Below are 20,433 nucleotides of genomic sequence, written 5' to 3'. Positions count from 1 at the left end.
CTGATCTTAAACATAAATTCGATCCCGAATTGAGAGTGAAATTTGTTAATGGCTTTTCTATATTACGTAAATTAAAAAAAAAAAAATTTGCACTGTCAAAAATTTAATTTTCTTGCTGTCACCGATTTAGTTAACGTAATGTAGTAAAATAACTTTGTGAAAAGTAATATCGTATTTTTTTATGGTTATTGTTCGCAATATAAAATTTTCATTTTACGATCAGCAGAGATATGTCTGTGAAATATAACTCGTTGATTATAAAATTTCTACGTGAAAAAAAAAATCGGATAAAGTGAAATTTAATAAACTCGTCGAAATTAGTGTGCATCATCATCAAAGGGAATAACTTGCGTTCTAATTAGGTGCAGGGTAAAAAGAGGGGAAAATGTGAAAATCATTTGAGCAATATAACGAGTCAGAGTTCAAGATAAAAGTGATATCTCACAAGCTATCTACATCGGGGTCAGATATGCGCCTCCATCAAAGTAATTGAGGGTTAACAGAATTGATTTCGAGTGAAATGATACCGGAGTCCGTACGTAAGTATTAGTAAATGCACGAATCCAAGTGTTCTTGCGAGGCCTTTAATAATCGTTCCCCGTTTAAACGATTTAAGGTTGTTTGCATTCTGATAGATCATGTATTAGTATTATATTATTTTTTAAATAATCAGAGATGCAATCAATAACTGTGACATTGCAAAATATATAAACAATAACTTGCATCTGTAATTAATATTACAATTTCTATTCAAAAATCATGGCAAGAGGTATAATTTATAGGCATATATTTTCTCATGTATTTTTTTCTCTTCTAATATTAAAAAATAAGACAAAGAGAAATATTTGAAAATACATCTCAATCCTCGGAATCGAAACATTTACTTATCGCTTTTTGTTTATCTTTCGTTCATACTTCCTGCTTATAGCGCTACATGAGTCTTATCTCCCCTGTCTTATCTGTAATGCAAATGTTTGACTACACAGACGTTAATCTACTGTTCTAAATAAATACTGTACGAAACTAGCCGAAAGGTGTATCGTATATTCTTTGCTTGAATGGAAGCAAGAAAATCACGTTGTTTTCGTTTTATCACCTTTTTGCGTTCAATCTAACGACTCGATAAAAAAACGCGAGAGCGATCCGGAGTCTATTTTCGCCTATCAGTTTTAACCGGAATCCCTAAGTCGCAAAGTGCGTCCTCGTTACACGCGAACTCGATTTGCGCGGATTCGAGATTCGGAACGAGATCAGCGAAACAACACGGCGGGAGGGAGGGTGCGCAAATCAATTTATGCGAATAGGATTCGCCGCCGCAACCGCCGTCGCGAAGAGCGATGCTGATCGAATCGCTTTCCCGAGCCTGTGTGCTCGCATCTGGCGATAAATGCGATCGAGAGAATCCGTGGGAATATCCGGGATTTCGTTTAAATGCGTCGATACGGGAACGCGTACCGTCATCGAATCGGCGTCGCCGTAGAACGAGGACACCCTGTATATTATTTACGCACAGGGGACGCTGGACCGTAAAAGCAGCGGAGCGTGCTAGGGAGAATCATAGGATACTGGAGAAGAGAGGAGGGGAGAAGGGAGAGGGGGGAGGGAGGGTAAAAGGGAGAAAGATTGGGGTACGCATTCGACAAGGGGGTGAGGAGCGAGAGAAACGATCACGTACCTTGGACCGTGATTCCGAAGGCCGCTAGCAGGAGCAACCGATCGATCAATCCGCGGTACATCTTCATTAATATATCCGAGGGCTGCCCCGTCGTGCGTCGTGCTCTTTCCGTTCCTCCGTGATGCCGATGATGCTCCGAGGATCGCTCGCACACAACCGAAACCTCTATGAAGGTTAAGGAAAGATATCGGGGCACCCGAGCACACGCCGATCAACACACGCGCGTCATCGATGAGTCCGTCTTGACAGATCTCGTTAACGCGATCTTCCTCCTCGATGTCACTCTGACGGACGGATGAACGTTTTTTTTTTTTTTTCTCTATTTATTTATTTCGACGCACACAACAGGCACACAATTCCGCGAGTATCTGGCGTCGCGCGCGCTGGCGCGCGAACGAACGATATATGTATCGATATGTGTCGTCGTTGATCACCGACTCACTCGTCGTCGCTTACTTCAGCCGCGTCGTCGTCCGTCGGAAACCGCCGTCGGAGCGGCTGATCCGCGGCGCGTCTGCCATTGCACGGGAACGAGGAGAACGCGGCGACGAGTTACATCCATTCCTCCTCTTTTTCGCGGGGTTTATATATCGATGTCGTGTATCGCGAAAGCGAAACGGCCGGGAACTCTCGCGCGGCCAACTTCGCGTTTCTCTGTCTAGCGTCTCGCCGCCGCCGTCTCTCGGCGACGAGGGTCGCCTGCCTTCACGGGTTGATCGATGCGCGCACCGCGCCGCTGACAACGCCGTCGTTACGACGGCGAGTGTCCATTCTACGAGGAGAGGAGGCCGCGCACCGGGCACACACGCGACGCCGAGAATGACGATATAATCCGGCTGCGAATGAAACGGTCCGGTCGTGCGCGATGTCAACAGTCGCGCGCGCGCCGTCGCTCCGCGAAACGATCCATCCTCGCGATCGAGAGATAAAGAGAGGGGAAAGAGAGCGATCGGTGGCCGTTCGATCGATATTTCGATATCGCTCGATGTCACTCGCGGGTAGAAGAGAGGGAGGAAACGAGCGCGATTATTCTCGCGGACGCGACGCCGAGTCCCGCGGGACGATGTCACCCGGACGGCCGGCGGTCGCTCGTCGCGATTCGAGTGTCACTTCGTTGCATGTTGTATGACGTTTACCAACTATGTATATCACAAGCGCCCGTATCGCGTCGGACGTTTCGCGTGCGAACGAAAACAGAGACGGAGGGTGAAAAAAACCAAATAACCGATACCGCTGACGCGAAGGCCGATTCACGACTGGCGCGGGGCACGCAAGCGCCCGGATAAAAAGCTGAGAATATAGCGCGCCGTCCAGCGCCATCTACGAAGTCGGGAAGAACCAAATCTGTATGTATGCGCGTGTTATTCCATGTCGTATTCCATGTACACGCTGGACTATGTAAAGTGTATGTTGAAGCATCTCTTTTCTCGGAAACTATTAGAGATAGCGAAAAAATTATTTCTCGGTATTTCGGTCTCTCGTTGAGGCTCTTCGTCGAATAAAAAATGAGATATTGCTGCCGGAATTTTCACGAGCGAAAAAGAGAAAAACAGGTGACAAATCGCCTTAACTTTTTAAATAAAACCGCTGTTTTTTTCTAAGTTGAATCTTTTCATTTCTGCGTGTAAATAGTGTCAAGATGAGATAGTAGCGAAATAAAAATAAATATTTTACTTTAAATTTTTTATATTATTTTGTCAGGATCTATTAAGATATAAAAAATATATTTATTTTCTGACTAATAACAAGAAGGCTCGATTCCTGATGCGTTTCAAAAATACATTATTGTTACATTTAATAAACATCAGAACGGTTCCAAGGACCGGAGAATATATGCCAAATTATTATTTAATTTGATAAATGGGAAAAATAAGTCCCATAATGCAATATTTTATCAACATTTTATGCAACGCAAATTTGCCTCTATATGGTCCGATGAAAATTTCAGCGATGTAGCTAATATAAGTACAGAGATATATAACGCATCATCGAACCCCGCGTGAATAGAAATGGGCGATGTTAAATCCAAGCTCATAAATGAACCATCATTCAATATTATTTGATTTATTATTGAAGCCGCGGCGTGAAATTTCATTGACATTTTGTGCGCGACATATTTGCCTGCCGACAATCATATTTATACGATGTGCGTTTCGCGTATGCATTTGTAATATTTGATAACGCCAAGTAAAGTAGAAAGTATCTCGAAAGGATTCAACTCTCTTGCTCTATCTCCAGGGTGTTCGAAACACCCTGGACTCGCGATTCTCGTAAGCACCACGCGGGTCTTCGACTACGATCGGCCATCTTCGGGTCATTTTCGTACGTAGCTCGAGGATATGGGAACAAAACGCGCGCGCACATCGCAGGATTGTATTTAGAAATATGCAAATCCCCGTCTTTAATAATTAATTTTCCTTTCTTTACATAATTTCCTATCAGATATTCGATAAATGTTCAGTACAACAGTTCCTTATTCAGTTTTTTTAAACTCGCATATTTCAAAAAATCAAAACTGGAATCTTCGTTCAATGCTTTATTAATAGTTATTGTGTTTATTTATGTTGTTTTCAGCCACATTTTTATTTGATATAATTGTCACATGTTTTCATTCTAACAATTCGATATGTTACTATATTTGCATACAATATGACAGTCACTCGATGCTTTTTTTAGGCACTTCCAATACTGTATGTTTACTTACTAGCTAGCAATATTTAGTCTTGATAATTTTAATACTTACTTTAATGATGCTTAAAACAGAGTGACAGATCGACGATTGATATGGTCCCGCAGAGTTTACTTCATGAACTGTCACATTATTGACGTGATGTACTGTATTTAATAATACTGTCTTTAATACGACAGTTGCCTGATACTTTTTTCTTAGCACTCTCGGATGATACACATTTATTGGATGATATTTATTCTCGGTGATTTATAATTTCTTTTAATTTTATTAATATGTTTAACAACGCTGTAATATTGCACAGAGTTCTTTTGACATTTACAATGTTCGCGATTGCGATTATATCACCACAAGAGAGTCTCGATGTTATAATCGTGTGCATAAATAATCGTGTGCAATACACTATAGACGAATGCGGAAATGACTGAATATCTTAATTTCCGGTTCCGTGTTCCGAGATATACACTTGGTCTGATTCCGAATTCCGAGGTTGTATTACGAATCGAACATATATTGTTGTGACACATGGACTATTCCAACTAATTTTTATTAAACGCGACGTTAATGAATATATATATATATATATATATATATATATATATATATATATACAGAATGCAAATATTATATAATAAATGTTCTCTAATAATTATTAATAAACGCGTTGTGACATTTAAAAAATTAATTTATACATCACTCTTGATATATAGTATATTACAGATTACGTGAATAAAGCGTTTGCATTTTATACAAGCAAGAAAGGTTCGAACTACCCTTTGCGATAGTCGAGATGGTACTAAGCAAGAAACTATCATCGAAAAATGCGAGGATGCCTTGCGCGAGGACTGGAAATTCTCGGAAGCGAGTCCGGCTGCACTTCGCTTCGCTCCCTCTTTCCATCTCTCTTTCCCTTATAGTTTCTTCTCTCTTTTAAAGACGCGCTTATCTCGTTTCAGTTTCCATCGAAATTGGCCGTGTGTACGTAATATGATATATATCCACCTTACCGAAGTAGTAGCGCACACGCACATACACACGCACACACAGCTCTATTATGTGTACATAAATCCGCATCAGTTATACTACCTATACGAAATAAAGTAGCTAGGGCATGTTTCCGAGAATCACTTGTACACCGTCTCCTTCCATTTTTCGAAAGTTTTTCAGTCTCGTCGCGGTTATCGTGAGGGTCGGTCTCAGCTGTTTGCGATTCTCATTCGTCCATTAATATCGTGTTTTTATCCAATGTATATATATATACATATATATATATACATGTTAATGTCACGTTTAACAGAAATTAACGCTCGAATTAATCTCGGAATCGGACCGTGGTTGCTAGCCCTGACTTCGCAGAATCGCGAAAGTTGAGAAGTTAACCGCGGTGTACATCGCGCGGTCATTCGTTACGTCGCGTCGGGACGCATCTGGTAAAGATATAATTGCGATCGAGCCTCGCGAGAGATGATTTTATCTCACCGGGAATAAATATCGTCTACAAGTGAGCGTGTGTTTTGTGCCGAGAAAAATACCGGGCGATTGTGTTGCGTGCGCGGTGACGCGTAAACAAAATATACAATGCTTTGCGTCGGTGATGTGAACGTGTGACGTATGTACTTGTATGAGTGACAAGGAAACTTCCACCGGGCGGATCGAGCTTCAAGTATCATTAAGGTAAGTCTTAGTCGAACTATCGACAAATTAAATTATCGAGAATAAATGTTGCCTGCAATTAAGCGTAATGTCGTGGGAAGAGGGGACGGAAAGAGGGGAGGGGAAGGGGAGGACGAAAAATTTATAGTGCATCGTGTCGATGAGAACTTCCAACACTTTTATGAATTTTACTCGTGTGTGTGATGATAAACTGCAACCTTTATTAAAAATACAAATACATGTTTAATTTAGCCATTTTATTTGAGGTGATAGACAGAGACAAAGAAAATAAATTTCTGTTTTTATTATTTATGGGACGCAAATTATTTTCTTTAAATTTATACGGATTCAAAATATACAGTACGATGTTACATATGTATAATCACTCTGCATTCAAATACGATTATACAAAAAAAATGAGTCAATTATTGCCAGCGATATAATTTTTTCCATCACAGAGTTTGTTTCTTAAAATAAGTAAAATAATGTATTTAAAAAAAAAATTCGCGAGATGGTTCTTATATTAAACATTTATCAAATATTACGTGAATTGCTCGATAAATATTTTCGTTTGACATTTAAATGTGAATTTGATTTCTCGAGTATTTTTGATATTGAGAAAGATTTAAAAGTTATGATATTAATCGAGACAAAAAGACAAATGTGGATTATTAGATCAGAGCGCATACTTATCCTCTGCAATAGCTATTTCTATATAAAATCGAAACTGAAACTGTAATTGTAAAGCTCAAGTTTCAATCTCGCATCGAAAAAAGCACGCGCTCGCGCAATTGCCCGCGTCACAAATAAAATAAATCGATATTACCGTGTGTCTACATATATATCGAGCATCGAAATCCGAAACGCAGCAAAATTACAGTCGGTTTCAATCCCCGTAGTAACGCGAATAAACAAATTGGCAATAAAGTAACCGGGAACCCGAATGGAGAGGGGGGGGGGAGGAGGGAGGAAATCGCACATTTCGCCTGTCTCATAAAGCGTGCCCTGCGTCCTTTAAAGCTAGGGATAGTGAGAAAGAAGGGCGGGAGGGAAGGGATGGAGGAAGAAAATAAAGTAGAGAGAATTGTCTGATTCTCCATTGTATGAAATCAATTCCTCCGGTCTCTTTGGACGGACATAATTACGCGACGTGCAGCGAGATGTCGATGTTCCGCGTCGAATATCTCTGTCGCCGATAGCGGATCACCGGGGGTTCTTGAGCATATAGTGCCAGCTCTGTTCAGGTTGCGTCTAATGTAAGCGACCCACCGGTGGCGGGCGATGCCCATCGACCACGCGGCGAGAGCGACCGTGACGTCTCACGTATATACATATGTATGCGTGCACGTGGACGAGCGTCGATCGCGCGTTGATAGAACATTTCTCGGCAGCGGCGTAATGACAGCCAAGGCATCCTGTTTGTGAGAGCACGCGTCTCTCCTCGCGAAGGCTATATAATTTTCCTCGCACCTTGTATCGTCCAAATTTTATCTGCACATTGTATTCCGAGATCGCGATTGTTATAATATTCTTGTATACACGAATTTATTAAATATTTCACATACACGAAGGTATGGAATCTTGGTGGCTTCGATGTTGCATCGTTTTTGTACAAATGAAAAAATCAACACTTTTTATTATTAATATTGTTCGTTTATAAATGCGTTTTGTAAATGACAAAAACATATTTTACACAGTAAACACATACGCGTATTTTATATATTTTACAATAAATTTTATTAAAGAATTATCGTATAATAAAAGTAAATTGTTGACAAAATCGGCTTATTCTTATTAAAAAATATTTAACAAAAACGCGGCATAAAATTTTCTTTTAAGTCTATCTATTTTTTTTATTTTAACTCACGTTTATCTTGCTCTTGTTGACGAATTTGCTTGCGATAGTATTTCTAACGCAATCGAGAGAAGCATTTGCTGAACATATATTATAATCACTTCTCATATATTATAATCACATGGATTTTAATGAGACTCCTACTTGAAATCTCTGTAATGTAAATTTATCAGATATCATAGTCATATAACGTAACATAAAGCTCGATGATGCACGACACCGGCAAAAAAGTGGGAAAAATGCCTTGGCCGCCGTGTTTACAGCGCAATCGAAAGGCAGCTGGTGCAGTATCAAGAGATACGCGAATAAAAGGAGGTTGTGTGTAATACCTGTACCGGGAATTCGAGCGACTGCTCGAATAATCGCCCACCCTCTCTCCACTTGTGCTCAAATAACTGGAAACTCGTCGACGGAAGTATGTCGGAAGTGCGAAGTGACATATGTTGTTGCTTTTATTGGTGTTATAATAGCTTTTGTGCGACCTGGTTAATTTCGTTCTGTGACTAATCACGCGACCGATCAAGTCGAACGACGACGACAAAAACGATCGAGCTCGAATTTTCTTGCAACGATAAATCGCAGTGACAGCCTTTAACCGATTCTTAATAATGATTAACTAGCTCCCTGTTTTCTCTCGTCTTATCGACGCTCCAATTAAAATATACATAGTGTCTAAAAAGCAATTTATTTATTTTTTCATCTAAAAATTTTATAGTTGAATTTTTTTTAATGAAAATTTCGAAACAGTGTACGATTTATTGCGCAACCTATTAATATTTAACAATAAATATGTTGTATATAATATCGTTTCTATTTGACTTTTTTAAACGTCCTCGTGTTTAAGTTTTTTTTTTTTTATTCATAATCCTTGAGAGTTACTCACGCCGTAGCTTTTAATCGAAGAGAAAATGACACGAGATTGTCCGCGGATTCTGCCATTAAAGTAACAGTTATATGGAACACCCTGTAGATAAAGTAACAAAATTTAATTAATCGAGGTTAACGCCGATCGGGATCGCTATAACCGGTCCTAACCGCCCATCATATTATCCTGCGAGATAACCGCTGTCGTTAGTCAGATAAATATTGTCGCTGAATATTGTCAGATAACTCGGGCGTAACCGCATTTTCGCACTCCATTTTTATCTAATATATCCGCTTGCACGCGGTTATATTGCTTTTCCTATACTCGCGTATTAATTACAAGTAAATGGTTTTTCGCGCTGTCGCTTGTTTGACAGTTTAATAAATAAGATAAGGCTTAGATTAATTAGTCAATCGATCGCAGGGTATTAAGGTATACGCAAAATACATATACGTAATCATCGACGTAAAGCAAACGTTAGAGTAAGCACAGAGTTTGAAAAAAAATCGATGATAAAGTGATATTAATAGGCGAGAAAAATATATATTATCATTCTACAAAGATCGCATTTGGGATTGTATTGAATCGATTTATTATTAAGAATTATATAGGGGAGTTATATAGAGATTATTTTCTTGATAAAAATCGAGCAAATTGAATCCTAATTGAATCTATAACGAGCATATCTGATTGGATTATAATTAATCGAATTTAAATTAGAGATTGTGTATCAGTTTTGTACATATATGCAGATCGAACAAATTTAATCTTAAATCCTAGAAAAAGAGGGCATGTGTATGAACATATCTCCTAACATTACTGAAATTGACATTAAGACTGACATATTAAAATCTAGTTCTCGAATTCTCCCGAAGTCGAATTACAGTCGCAAGAGTCATAATCGGATCGCAAGCTTGAATCGTTGCTATTATGAGTCTCAACATCAGTCGCTCGAAATAGTTCCTGCCGAAGACTGTCTATTATATCCGGTCGTTCATCGACAGCCGACAAGTAATCCAAAAGGTCAGCGACAATTTTACGGCGTGGTCTGTTGAAAAATGTACCTACGACCTCGGGAATATCGATGAGCGGCTGCTTCGATAGGATGTGCCTGCGAGAACGATTTTAATGACGTATCATTAATCACGAACATTTTCCATTGCATATTAAGTATTATAATTGGCACTCCAGACGATTTTTATCAAGTTATTTTTAGAAAAGGGGTACAAATTAAATTTTAATCTATCAAATATATAAATAATTATATTATAATATAATATTTATAAATTATTAAATATGTATAAATATGCAGAGAGAGAGATAAATTTTTCTAATCAATTTTAAAAAGTATTAGTAGCACATGTGAGCTCACCTTAGCAAAATAGTGATTAAACCTTTGACCTCCGGATGTGATTTAAAATAAATTTCGTTTTCTCTTCGAGTGATCATTTTCATTTCATTCAATGCTTGCTTCTGATCTCTTGTTAAAGCACCTAAATCATAATTTTGCATGCCGGGTGGCAGATCCGCGGGATGGAAAGCATTTTTGATTTTAAAGACCGAGTTGGACATGATGATCGTCGCTTAGATGAGAGAATTTTAAAGTACTGTAAAGTTTCTCTCACATAATTTTTTGGATATATTAATTTCATAAACTATTTTTTTATATATATATATATTTTTATTATTGTACTTATTTATGCAAAATTGCAGAGATACGACGCGAAAATTCGTAAAATGTAGAAGTAAATTGAACGTTGAAATATTTTGACGTGAATGAATTAGCTTTTGTTTTAACACAAAATAACATACATGCGAATCTGCACATGTGTGATGCAACAGCAAAGTATAAATATGCAATCTATGAGAGCGATATCCAGGCGATGACTCATGCCACGTATATACTGCGAAGATTTGCAAACTATAAGCTTTTCTCATTAACGGATTTATGTGGAAAACCCAAGAAAAATGTTTACGCGTTAGGTTAAAATATGTATAGAATATTATCCTAATAATATAGAAATTGATATAAAATGCTTATCAAATTTTGCAGACATTTATCTTAACAAGTAAAAGTTAATATCTGTGCAAGATAATATTTACAATAAATAATATAATGTATCCAAATCGATGTGACATGTAAAAAAATTTGAGATATATCTTTTTATGATTAGAAAGATATAAGCATATAAAAAATCATCAATTCAAATGTATGTTTTAACTTTGACAAATCGTTTACATCTCGTTTCAATTAAATGTTTGTCATAGTTGTTTCCATTTTAATAGGTTTTCCGAGTGGGAAAAAATGTTGCATATTTTTTTACAATTTGAGGTAAATTTATTTCCAAATCGTGTTTTTGCATTTTAAATAAAAGAACTATGCTGACTAAATTGTTTTTTTTAGAAATATCCAGTTTGTTCTATTTTTACAATAAAATATTACGAGTTAGAGCGTACAAATGGTATTTACATATATAATTTGCTACATCTATTTAACAAAGTCTAGCACGTACTATAAAAACTAATTATCATAATCTTTTTATCTCTCCTAAATATGGACACAAATAACGTCATATTTTCTATCACATTCTGAGAAATACCTATTTGTAGAATTGCGATTGCCTTAAGGGAACTATGATACATTCTTCCATTTCATCTTTCTTCCATTTATCGATTCCACGCGATCATTATTGCGCTGTTGGGAGCTTCGCCATTCAAGGTAATTTCCGTCGAGTACTATTTACACTTATTAATTGACTTGTTTATTCTTCCATTGACTAGATACTAGAATTTTTATAATATCAACGATGTTTACATGCCGCGGCGCGCGGAAATAGAGTCTCTCTATTTTAATACTAGACATAAAGTCGACATATACGATAGAAAAAAACATATCGCTCGTATGTTTTGATCATATATTTTAATCTATCAGCGCGCGTGAAGAAAGATCGCTTCCTTCTCTCGACAGGAAGAAATCACGTTCCTGCATTTTTTACTGCATTTTTTTTTAGAGGCGCAAAAGATAGCCCGCGTAAAAGCACGCGCTTCTGATATATATCGCCCGCGTTGCACAACTAACGGATTAATATTCTACATGTCATAAAAAAAAAGGCACGAGGCAAAAGGGGGAGAGCAGACGGGTGGACGGCGCGTCGCGAATATGGTAATTAAAATGCTCCGGCAGGAAACGACGTCGCGCCGCGACTCCTTTATTATCCGCCCGCGCGCGCGTCTCGACGCCGCGAGTTTTTCCGCGGCGCGACTCATCGCTCAGCCCGCGCCGCTCATCGGATATTGCGGCGACGACCGTTGATTCTTTCCTTTGTTTTCTCTTTTTTCTTTCCTCCACGAGGGGGTTTCCTAGCTTGCGCAAGAAAAAATGCAAATGCTCGCAGCGAGCGAGCGCGATGATGAGCAAGAGGAACTCCGTCGTCGCCGCGAAATTACGCAACGACGATGATGATAAATGGATATCCCGTGATTTTCTACGCTCCAATTGCAATAGACGAATACTAATTTATCGCGTATTTTTTTTTTTCAAAACACGGATTTTAATTGCGCAAGATATTTAAAGCTGTTTTCTTTACGAATTTGTCGCGGTAGCTTCTCGTTTCTTCATGATGCACCGCAAATTGCTCGCAAGCTTCTGTCGCATTTTCTTATGGGTGCCGAGCATCAGGAGCCACAGTATCGGCCATATCATTCGGCATATCTTGAGCACCACGAGCTTGTTTAAGCAGGCAAAGAGCAAACCGAAGAACCAGGGCGCGCCCATCAGCAAGTACAGCTGCAGGAAGAGAAAATACTTCTTTTTCAGGGCGTTGGTGTTATTTCTCGTCGCAATCTCCGTGCTCTGCTGTATTCGTATGATCTTGTACGTGGTGAACACGAATAACACGTTATTCCAGAAGAGTGTCAACAGTGGTATGCCGAAGAAGTAGATGTTTACCACGAAGTTTGGTCCGCCGCGGTACCGACGATAATTCGGTTTCAACGGAAAATCGTCCGGGATTCCATGGCAAAATTCCAGGATGAAGGCAACAATGGCAGGGATGAGAGCGCAGCCCCAGGCAAAGGCACCGTACAGAAGAAGTCGCTTGTTCTCCTCCTGACTGGTCTGCTGGCCGGATCCTACCATCCATCGAAACCGTGTAATCGACAGTGTCATGTCGAAGCAGATCACGTTGAGCCAGAACACAGTGGCGTTGGTGAAATACTGCAACATTATCCATAGAAACGTGGCAAAGTCATCGCTCATCGGACAATTGCACAGCTCGCAGAAGCCGAGTAACATTAAAATGCATCCCTGCAGCAGCAAGCAAACATTGTGACGCAACACCGCGCGATTGTAGATGCTCTTGCCGAGTTTCGGAACGGATAGATAGACCACGACTACGATGATGCAGAGAATTACATGGGCTACGTTAGTATCCATATAGGTCTGCGCACCCCAGAAAAACACTGTTCTCAGATTGTTGGTATGGTGAACGATTTCCTCTCTGTCTTCTTTCGTCATGTTAACCAGGGTGGTGATGGTAGTGATGGTTGTTACGGTGATGATCGTCTTTGTCATCATCATCGTTTCCGTCAAGTTTTCCTTATTTAGAGCTATCTCCGTACATTTGACGAGCACTGTCGTGCCATTTATCATATTCTCGATACAATAATCTTTCGGTACGAGAAACGTCATGTTGCCGGGCAGGGGATGACGATTCGTTTCGGCGTCATCGCCGCGGCAGCTCAAGCCAGACACGGACGCGAACACTGTAGCGATCTGTTGGAGAGGCTCGGATGATATCGTTTGCCAGGCGTCGTGCGTGGTGTAATTGAATTTGTTCGGTTCCACGTGAATGCATTCGAGATTCTCATCAAGCACGTAATCGGTAACGCAGCACTTTGTCGGCGCGTTTGTTTCGTGTACGACTTCCGTCATCGTTGTCGTCATCGTCGTCATCGTCGTCGGGTAGGTCACGGTGATCGAAGCATGACATAGCAGGAGAATCGCGGACGAGCCCGTCGCGTGCATCCTGACCCGACAGATCTTTTCGCACTGACTGACCGTGCGGACTGATCGCGGACGTGTCTTTCCCGATGTTTGACAAGTCGGAAACAACCGGACCGACTGTGTCTAGCCGGCGTTTTGTCGTCGCAATATCACTGTCGCGTTTTTCTTTCGTTTCTTCGGATGACGCAGCCACGTGTACACTTATCGCAAAAGGCATGTGCGATGGTAGTGGAAATAAGCTTAAATACCAACATCACTGATTATCACTGTTGGCTGCGAATATTACGTGTAATCAATTTTCGCAATCGCAACACAATACTTTGCTATTATATGTAAGAATTTTGATATTAAAATTGATAGAGATTTCCATCAAATTTTATTACAATAATGGCATAATTATTATAAAAATCATTGTATAATATTGTGAGAGTAAATAGACAATATATTATTTTAAAAAAAGCTTTAATAGAAAAATAAGAAGGAAAGCATGTGCCTTCACATATGAGAGATCCTTTATTTTTTTTAATATATTTAATTAAAAGAAAATACTATATGACATGTATAAATACATTGTCATCTTTCATTTATATTTACTATTAATTCTAGTGTAAATTTATTAATTGATTGATTTGAAGTCTTTTGTGAATTATGATATAATTTAGAGAAGGAATGTTTACATCTTCCGGTTTCAAATATATCTAATCGTAATGTTAAATTTAAACATAAATTCATACTTACACTTTATGACTTTCTTTTTCAAACTGTTGCCACACAAAGTACTAAATATGTATTTGCGACGTACTGCTGTGAAAAGACAGCACTCAATTTACTTTACGATCGATCAATCTTGAGCTACTATAGGATTTTAGCATATTTATGTAGCAAACAAATGTCTATTTTGAACGCGCGGTCAGACAACGTGCGTGCCAATTGCGCAATGTTTTCTTCTGGTGTCATACTTTTCCCGGTATTTGAGGAGCAGCCCGACCGGTGTTAGGGAAAATGGCTTTAACGTCACAAGTAATGTCATTGTTACGTGTGATAAATTCTCATTTCATTTTCTACGACAAAGGTATCGGGACGGCTGCTGCGGAATAGTGGAGAACTCGAACGCGTGAAGGTCAGTGTTAGTAAATGAGAAGGGGGGAAGAAGGGAGAGGTAAAATCCGAAGCAGAAAAAGGAAGGATAATATATGTATAGCAGGAGTAGTGTATCAGAAGACTTATTGTAACTTGTTTTATTGTTATATTACGAGACTGTCGATATAAATTACAATCTTTTTGCGAGAAAATGATTGCAAGTCGTGAAAATAAATTTCACGAAATTAATCGCGAAGTTGTGACAATAAACAATTCAGATGAGCGCACGTAATAGTATTATTGCTTTGTTGAAATTATTTAAAAACATTTAATAAATTGTAGATCAACATATAAATTAAAAAATAGAAAAATATATTATCAATATAAAAAATTATTGATAGAGGCATTAAAATGTGTATATTAAACTGTCTTCGGAGCTGGATTATTTTTTTTTTTTTTTGTTATATACAATGTTTATACATGTGATTCTTGATTAATGAACTGGCCAATAATCGATATTGTTCAATCTATCGGTTATTTTATAAGATAAGTTATTTTAAAAGAGAAGTATCGTCTGTTTTGAAAGCAATTTTTTAATTTTTTAAATTATTTATCCGGTTTTATAATTTTATTTTTTTTTTATATTTTTAATATATTTACATTACAATTTTAATCTTGGTAATAGATGCAGTCGATACTCTGAAAGGTTTGGATTAAAGTATTGTTACAAAGCACTAGATGACGTTATACTCGCAATTTACGGTCGATAAATTTAAATTAGAGATTATGCATTATATTTTGATTTTGTAAAATTAATGTAATTTAATTCAACTTTGTAATTGTAGATGCCAATAAAAAAAAAAAACGAGAACACTGATAATTAAATATTTTCTAGATATTTAACATAGACTGATGTGTGTGACACAGTGTTATATAAAAATTATTTAAAATCATTAGTCTTTCACAAAATTAAAATGAAGATTAAAATTACCATCAAATTTGATGTGAAAAATCGAGAAATTTCGGAGTTTGCCGACATATTCGCGAAGATCTCAAAATTCGAGAATACATTATTAATTTTTTTTGAGATCGTATTTCGTTAAATTTTGTTTTTTTATTTGAATATTAAAAAATGCAAAACATTTCAGATTTTATCCGTAGATATAGGAGGAATTATGACGAGATTTTATTGATACTGTCACGATGAGTACATGATAACGGTCAAGATAGCTTGGAGCACAAGAGCCAGGAAAAGGTCTATTTCTTTGATCGTTAGGTCGTTGGCAGTACCGGTACCGTTGTTACACAGATTGGTCTCGCAACAATCGGTACAGGCATAGAGCTTGGTGCGTTCCCCGATCACGATGCATCCTGGTTCGCACTTATTTGTGCAGTTTCTTTCCACGGACCATATTTGCGGCGGATAGGTCGTGTTCTCGGTGCTCAAGGTATAAGAAAATCGTTTCACCTGCAAATTTTATTCATAATTATTATCAGATGAAAAAGACAGTATTCATAAATTTATCAATTACATATATAAGCGTACACAAATATTTATAATGTAAATTATTTATTAATGCTTATAAACAATAAAAATTGTTTATTTTATCATTATATATATGTATATATAAATTCAGGTTGGACGATTTTATGTTGCTAAAAGTTCTCAAAGAGATGTGTTTTGGCATAAAAAAATTCAACTACGATTTTACACAAAGATTCGAATCACAAAGGAAAGAGAAAGAGAGAAAAATCCAACTAGTAGATATCCTATATAGGTTGTAAACTCGCGTGTGATTGATTTTTTTTTTTTTTTTAAAACGAATATTGTAAAAAGCAGCACGTGTATTATTTTTTTATGCACGTATATATGTGTATCAAGAATAAAAAAATGTATTAAGAGAAAAATAATTATGAAATTTCAAAGAGATATGTGAATGCATATTTTGAAAACTAAAATCTTTTAAGTAAGTGAAAAATAAATAATTATACATACAATAATTTTCTTTTTTTTTTCTTTTTCTAATTTTCTAATTTCTTCCTAATATAATTTCCATTTTTTTAATCTCCTTTTTTTACATGTCGCATTTGTCTTTTATTGCATTAACAACAAAAATTGCGGAAATTACATTAAATTTCATTTAAAATATTATCTGATATTTTGACAAGATTACCGTAACTGATAAATAGATAACAGTTATTTGAGTACCTCATATATGTAATAATTTACTCACACGATAGATGAGTGCTTATGAACGTGATGTGTGTAAACAAATAGATATTAATTTGCCTAGATAAACAAGTAACATGATATAAATTGTTTTGACAGGTTCATATTAAATGCGCGCGGATGAATTTGCCACGCCATCCGTTCGTTACAATCTAGTTTATATATACTCGTAGCACTTTGGTTCTCGTGTCACATTTCTACGCAATTATATTTCGTGCAATATACAGTTTACATATGTTAATACTTTAATGTATAACGATCAATTTTAATATAAACGCGAGAATCGTACTGCCATATTTAGCGCTAAATATATTGCAGAAAAATTAAAACAAAATTACGGAACGTATTACGCGGTACGGTCTTACCATGCACATTCTTTTATCATCCCAGCATTTTTGCCTTAAGGTGCTGGAATTGCCGGTATTGTCAGTGAGATTGATACACTTGTCATCGTTGTCCATGGTGAAACACTGGTAGCACCATAGATCGTTAGCTTTTTCGGAAGCCGCCTGAGTTCGATGCTCTTTCGAAGATAGCTGACCTGCTTTCATCACAAATATATTGCATATTATATATATATATATATATATATATATATATATATATATATATAGAAAAGCACTTATGTCATTATGCATTTATATCGAAAACTTAAACAAAAGTGCTAGACTCGCTTCCGCAGAAATGCTCAATACAATGCTCTTGATTTTAAAAACAGCATGTTGAAATATAAATTTAAACTATAACGGAAAAGATATTAAATTATATAGTAAATGAATGATTTATTATCTTTTTCAGATGGTTTGTCTATCAACTTCCACTTCACGCTGTAAATCTTGCTCATGGTATGGATTATTGATTACGCGAATTCGTAAGTTTATCGTATTATCCGAGAGAAATTCTCTCGCATTTATATAAACATTTTTTATACAATTGTTATTTAGAAAAAAGTGAATAAAATTATAATTTTATTTTATTAAATTTTATTACTTGTTCGCATTAAAAATACAAAATATTCGAATTAAGATAATATACATCGGAAACATTAGCATCTATTAGATCAGTTCGGCTTTTTTCTCGTTCGTTATAATTACGATCGGGCGTAAAATGTTATATATAATACAGATTTTTCGATTATAAAAAAAGTAAAAAAGATTTCTTTTCTAAAAAAAGATATTGTAAGCAGCGTTTTATAGCAACTACAATTATATTAAAGATAATCCTAAAATTATAACTTGCATAAAAATATTTTCTCAAAATCGCGTACTAGACTTTTCTGTCAATTTTAATTAAACCAAAATAAATTTTACTATGCAAATTTAATTTAATATATTTCTAAAAACATCCGCGGCTTTCAGCGATGATATATTTCATAATTAACGTCTGACCGATAGATACATATTCGAGATAATTTACACTTACCACTCGTAAGGGTTATCAACGCGATAAGCAGAAAGCACGTGACGAAGCGTACATCCGCGTTCATCTCGTTGGACCTGGTCTTAGCTTCATGTACGTCGCGAAACTAATCGCAGTGACGATCATCCGATGGACGCGTAAATCACATTTTCGCGCAGCTACTCTCGGCAATTCGTACGTCGGCTTTATGCCAAGAATTGTGGAAGATCCTGATGATGATCCAGGCGAACAACGCTTGATTCCGACGCCATGCTGCATTGGCAAGGGCGCCTGCGTCAACGCTGACTTGCTCCAGAAACCTCGAAAGTCGAAAATCAATATTCGCGGCCAGCGAAGGGATTTGTCCCTGCGATCACCACCCTTCGACGTCACAGTTGTTGCGTGAGCGACGCTGTCGATCGTTGTCGGGACGAACCTGAAATGATCACCTGAGATGAACGCGGCTTGAACGGTGTATCCTCCCCTTTATCATCCGTGCGCGATATCCGTGGGCAAAAAAACCTTTCCAATTAGAAAATAATGTCATGTTGTTTTTAACGCGCGCTAATACTCTTTATGGAGGATTAATCGATAACGATGATAATTACGGAGGATAATGGCTTTCGTTAATTAAAAGTCGGTGATCGATAGAGATTGGCGTTTGAGGACCTTTGTACTTACGGCGGAGTTGTTAGGATCCGATTCACGAGAAAGAGAGAGAGAGAGAGAGAGAGAGAGAGATTTTAAAACGTTTTAAATATATTTTTAATAAGTTTTTTGTTTTATTAATGCTAATTTTTTTTTATCTAATGAGAAAACTCAATTTTTTTATAATAAAACTATAGCAAGAGAGAATGATACTTTTTTCATTTTATTTTTTCTTGTTTTTCTTTTAAATGTAAAATTAGTTTGAATGTACGTTTACGTAACTTGATATATAATATATATTGTGTAGTAGTACATAACATTTTTTAAGCACATATATGCTTCGATGATACATGTGCACATCTGCCACTATGAGTGCAAGATAGTGACATCTAGTGTGAGAAGAAGTGATAAAAAAGTAAAGTAATATTGCAGCTTCTCGTTTTAGCACAACTTGATATCATGTTATATGATTTCATTAGATATTTCCGCGAAACGGCTAACTAGAAATTTGATCTGCGATAACGAATCTCAAGGAGTTCGTTTCTCATCATTTCGCGATCTTTGCTTCCTGAAAATTTTATCCCTCATCTCTATTCGTTTTTTACCTGGTTTTTTACTTGTTATATTCATCGAAAGCACATTTTCATATCAGTGAGGCGTGTCAAAACTTGTATTTTTCATCATTTATCTTAATCTTTAATTATGGAGGAATATTTTTTTGGAATACTTTTATGGAATATTTTTTGAAACATTTTTATAACTGCGAACCATGACCGGATTTCTATGTGTAAATATCTTTTATATTTTTTGACATTTTTTATGTCAAAATACTCTTGTATAAGTAAATATTATATTTTATTTGAAAGTGAATTTCTCCCAAAAGTTAATAACGAATTCACACGCGACGAGAGAACGTTGTGTCGCTTTAATATCTCTGGGAATTCTGTTAAATTGATCTCACTCAGCGTTGTGGTCTTGCAACGATCTAACAATTTTACAAAGTTCTGATTGTTCCCCAACTGGTTGCTCGCACTACAGTAACGAATACATTTTTGCGGTCTGTCAAAGCATTGAATAAAACTACAGACTATTCATACAAATACAGACCGAGAGATATTATGACATCTCTTTTAACTTATCAGCTCCAATTTTGTGATATTAACATGTTCTGTATTTAATGATTAATTTCCTTAACACAAGGTAATCGTGAAATCTTCTCTTTACTCTGTTGTAAAGTAACTTCTCATGCATGTATACTATAGTTCTCTCTCACTATTCTTCTATCATTTTGCATTAACATATTTGCTACGTAATGTGCTGGAAGAATATTAAGAA

At 36.9% G+C, this 20,433-nt stretch overlaps 4 protein-coding genes across 12 annotated transcripts in view; 1 reads left to right on the top strand and 3 right to left on the bottom strand.

Moving 5' to 3' along the window:
• The window catches only part of LOC126852514 (roundabout homolog 2-like), an 84,917-nt gene extending 81,999 nt beyond the window's left edge, over positions 1-2,918 (bottom strand). Inside the window, exon 1 of the mRNA XM_050597380.1 lies at positions 1,676-2,918. Coding sequence (XP_050453337.1) covers positions 1,676-1,742 — 67 coding nt within the window. The 5' untranslated portion in view covers positions 1,743-2,918. The remainder of the gene's footprint in view (positions 1-1,675) is intronic.
• Positions 2,919-5,559: 2,641 nt separating this feature from the next.
• LOC126852554 (uncharacterized) overlaps positions 5,560-20,433 on the top strand; it is a 38,690-nt gene continuing 23,816 nt past the window's right edge. For 2 of the 8 annotated variants that reach the window (XM_050597465.1, XM_050597468.1), the window contains exons 1-3: positions 5,560-5,611; positions 5,662-6,038; positions 17,851-17,897. In XM_050597465.1, coding sequence (XP_050453422.1) covers positions 17,895-17,897 — 3 coding nt within the window. In that variant the 5' untranslated portion in view covers positions 5,560-5,611; positions 5,662-6,038; positions 17,851-17,894. Of the gene's footprint in view, positions 5,612-5,661; positions 6,039-8,180; positions 8,288-14,737; positions 14,863-17,850; positions 17,924-20,433 lie in introns of those variants that run through there. The other 6 variants (XM_050597469.1, XM_050597472.1, XM_050597467.1 and 3 more) reach the window with 6 other exon arrangements.
• Positions 11,887-13,852, bottom strand: LOC126852559 (uncharacterized). Its single transcript, XM_050597481.1, has one exon. It carries the CDS (start codon positions 13,761-13,763, stop codon positions 12,321-12,323), a length of 1,443 nt encoding a protein of 480 aa, XP_050453438.1. The 5' UTR covers positions 13,764-13,852; the 3' UTR covers positions 11,887-12,320.
• Positions 15,821-19,347, bottom strand: LOC126852601 (uncharacterized). 2 transcript variants are annotated; one of them, XM_050597566.1, is made up of 3 exons: positions 18,475-19,347; positions 17,418-17,593; positions 15,821-16,290 (listed from the first exon to the last, which is right to left on the bottom strand). In XM_050597566.1, the coding sequence occupies exons 1-3, from the start codon at positions 18,536-18,538 to the stop codon at positions 16,021-16,023; spliced, it is 510 nt and encodes a 169-aa protein (XP_050453523.1). In that variant the 5' UTR covers positions 18,539-19,347; the 3' UTR covers positions 15,821-16,020. The 2 variants fall into 2 exon arrangements, with proteins under 2 accessions (XP_050453523.1, XP_050453522.1); XM_050597565.1 differs by having other exon boundaries at positions 17,418-17,596; positions 18,475-19,340.

This window comes from Cataglyphis hispanica, chromosome 10 (genome assembly GCF_021464435.1).
Source record: "Cataglyphis hispanica isolate Lineage 1 chromosome 10, ULB_Chis1_1.0, whole genome shotgun sequence".
Classification (NCBI taxonomy): Eukaryota; Metazoa; Arthropoda; class Insecta; order Hymenoptera; family Formicidae; genus Cataglyphis; species Cataglyphis hispanica.
The sequence above is the reverse complement of the archived record's forward strand: the minus strand, read 5'-3'. Positions and strand labels throughout refer to the sequence as shown.

Excerpts from the sequence above, each read along its gene's own strand:
- LOC126852601 (XM_050597565.1), bottom strand. The coding sequence starts at position 18,538 with ATGAACGCGGATGTACGCTTCGTCACGTGCTTTCTGCTTATCGCGTTG. Across the intron at positions 17,597-18,474 it reads GTTGATAACCCTTACGAGTG|CAGGTCAGCTATCTTCGAAA; the intron begins GTAAGTGTAAAT and ends TTGTGATGAAAG. Across the intron at positions 16,291-17,417 it reads ATGATAAAAGAATGTGCATG|GTGAAACGATTTTCTTATAC; the intron begins GTAAGACCGTAC and ends TAAAATTTGCAG.
- LOC126852559 (XM_050597481.1), bottom strand. The coding sequence starts at position 13,763 with ATGCACGCGACGGGCTCGTCCGCGATTCTCCTGCTATGTCATGCTTCG.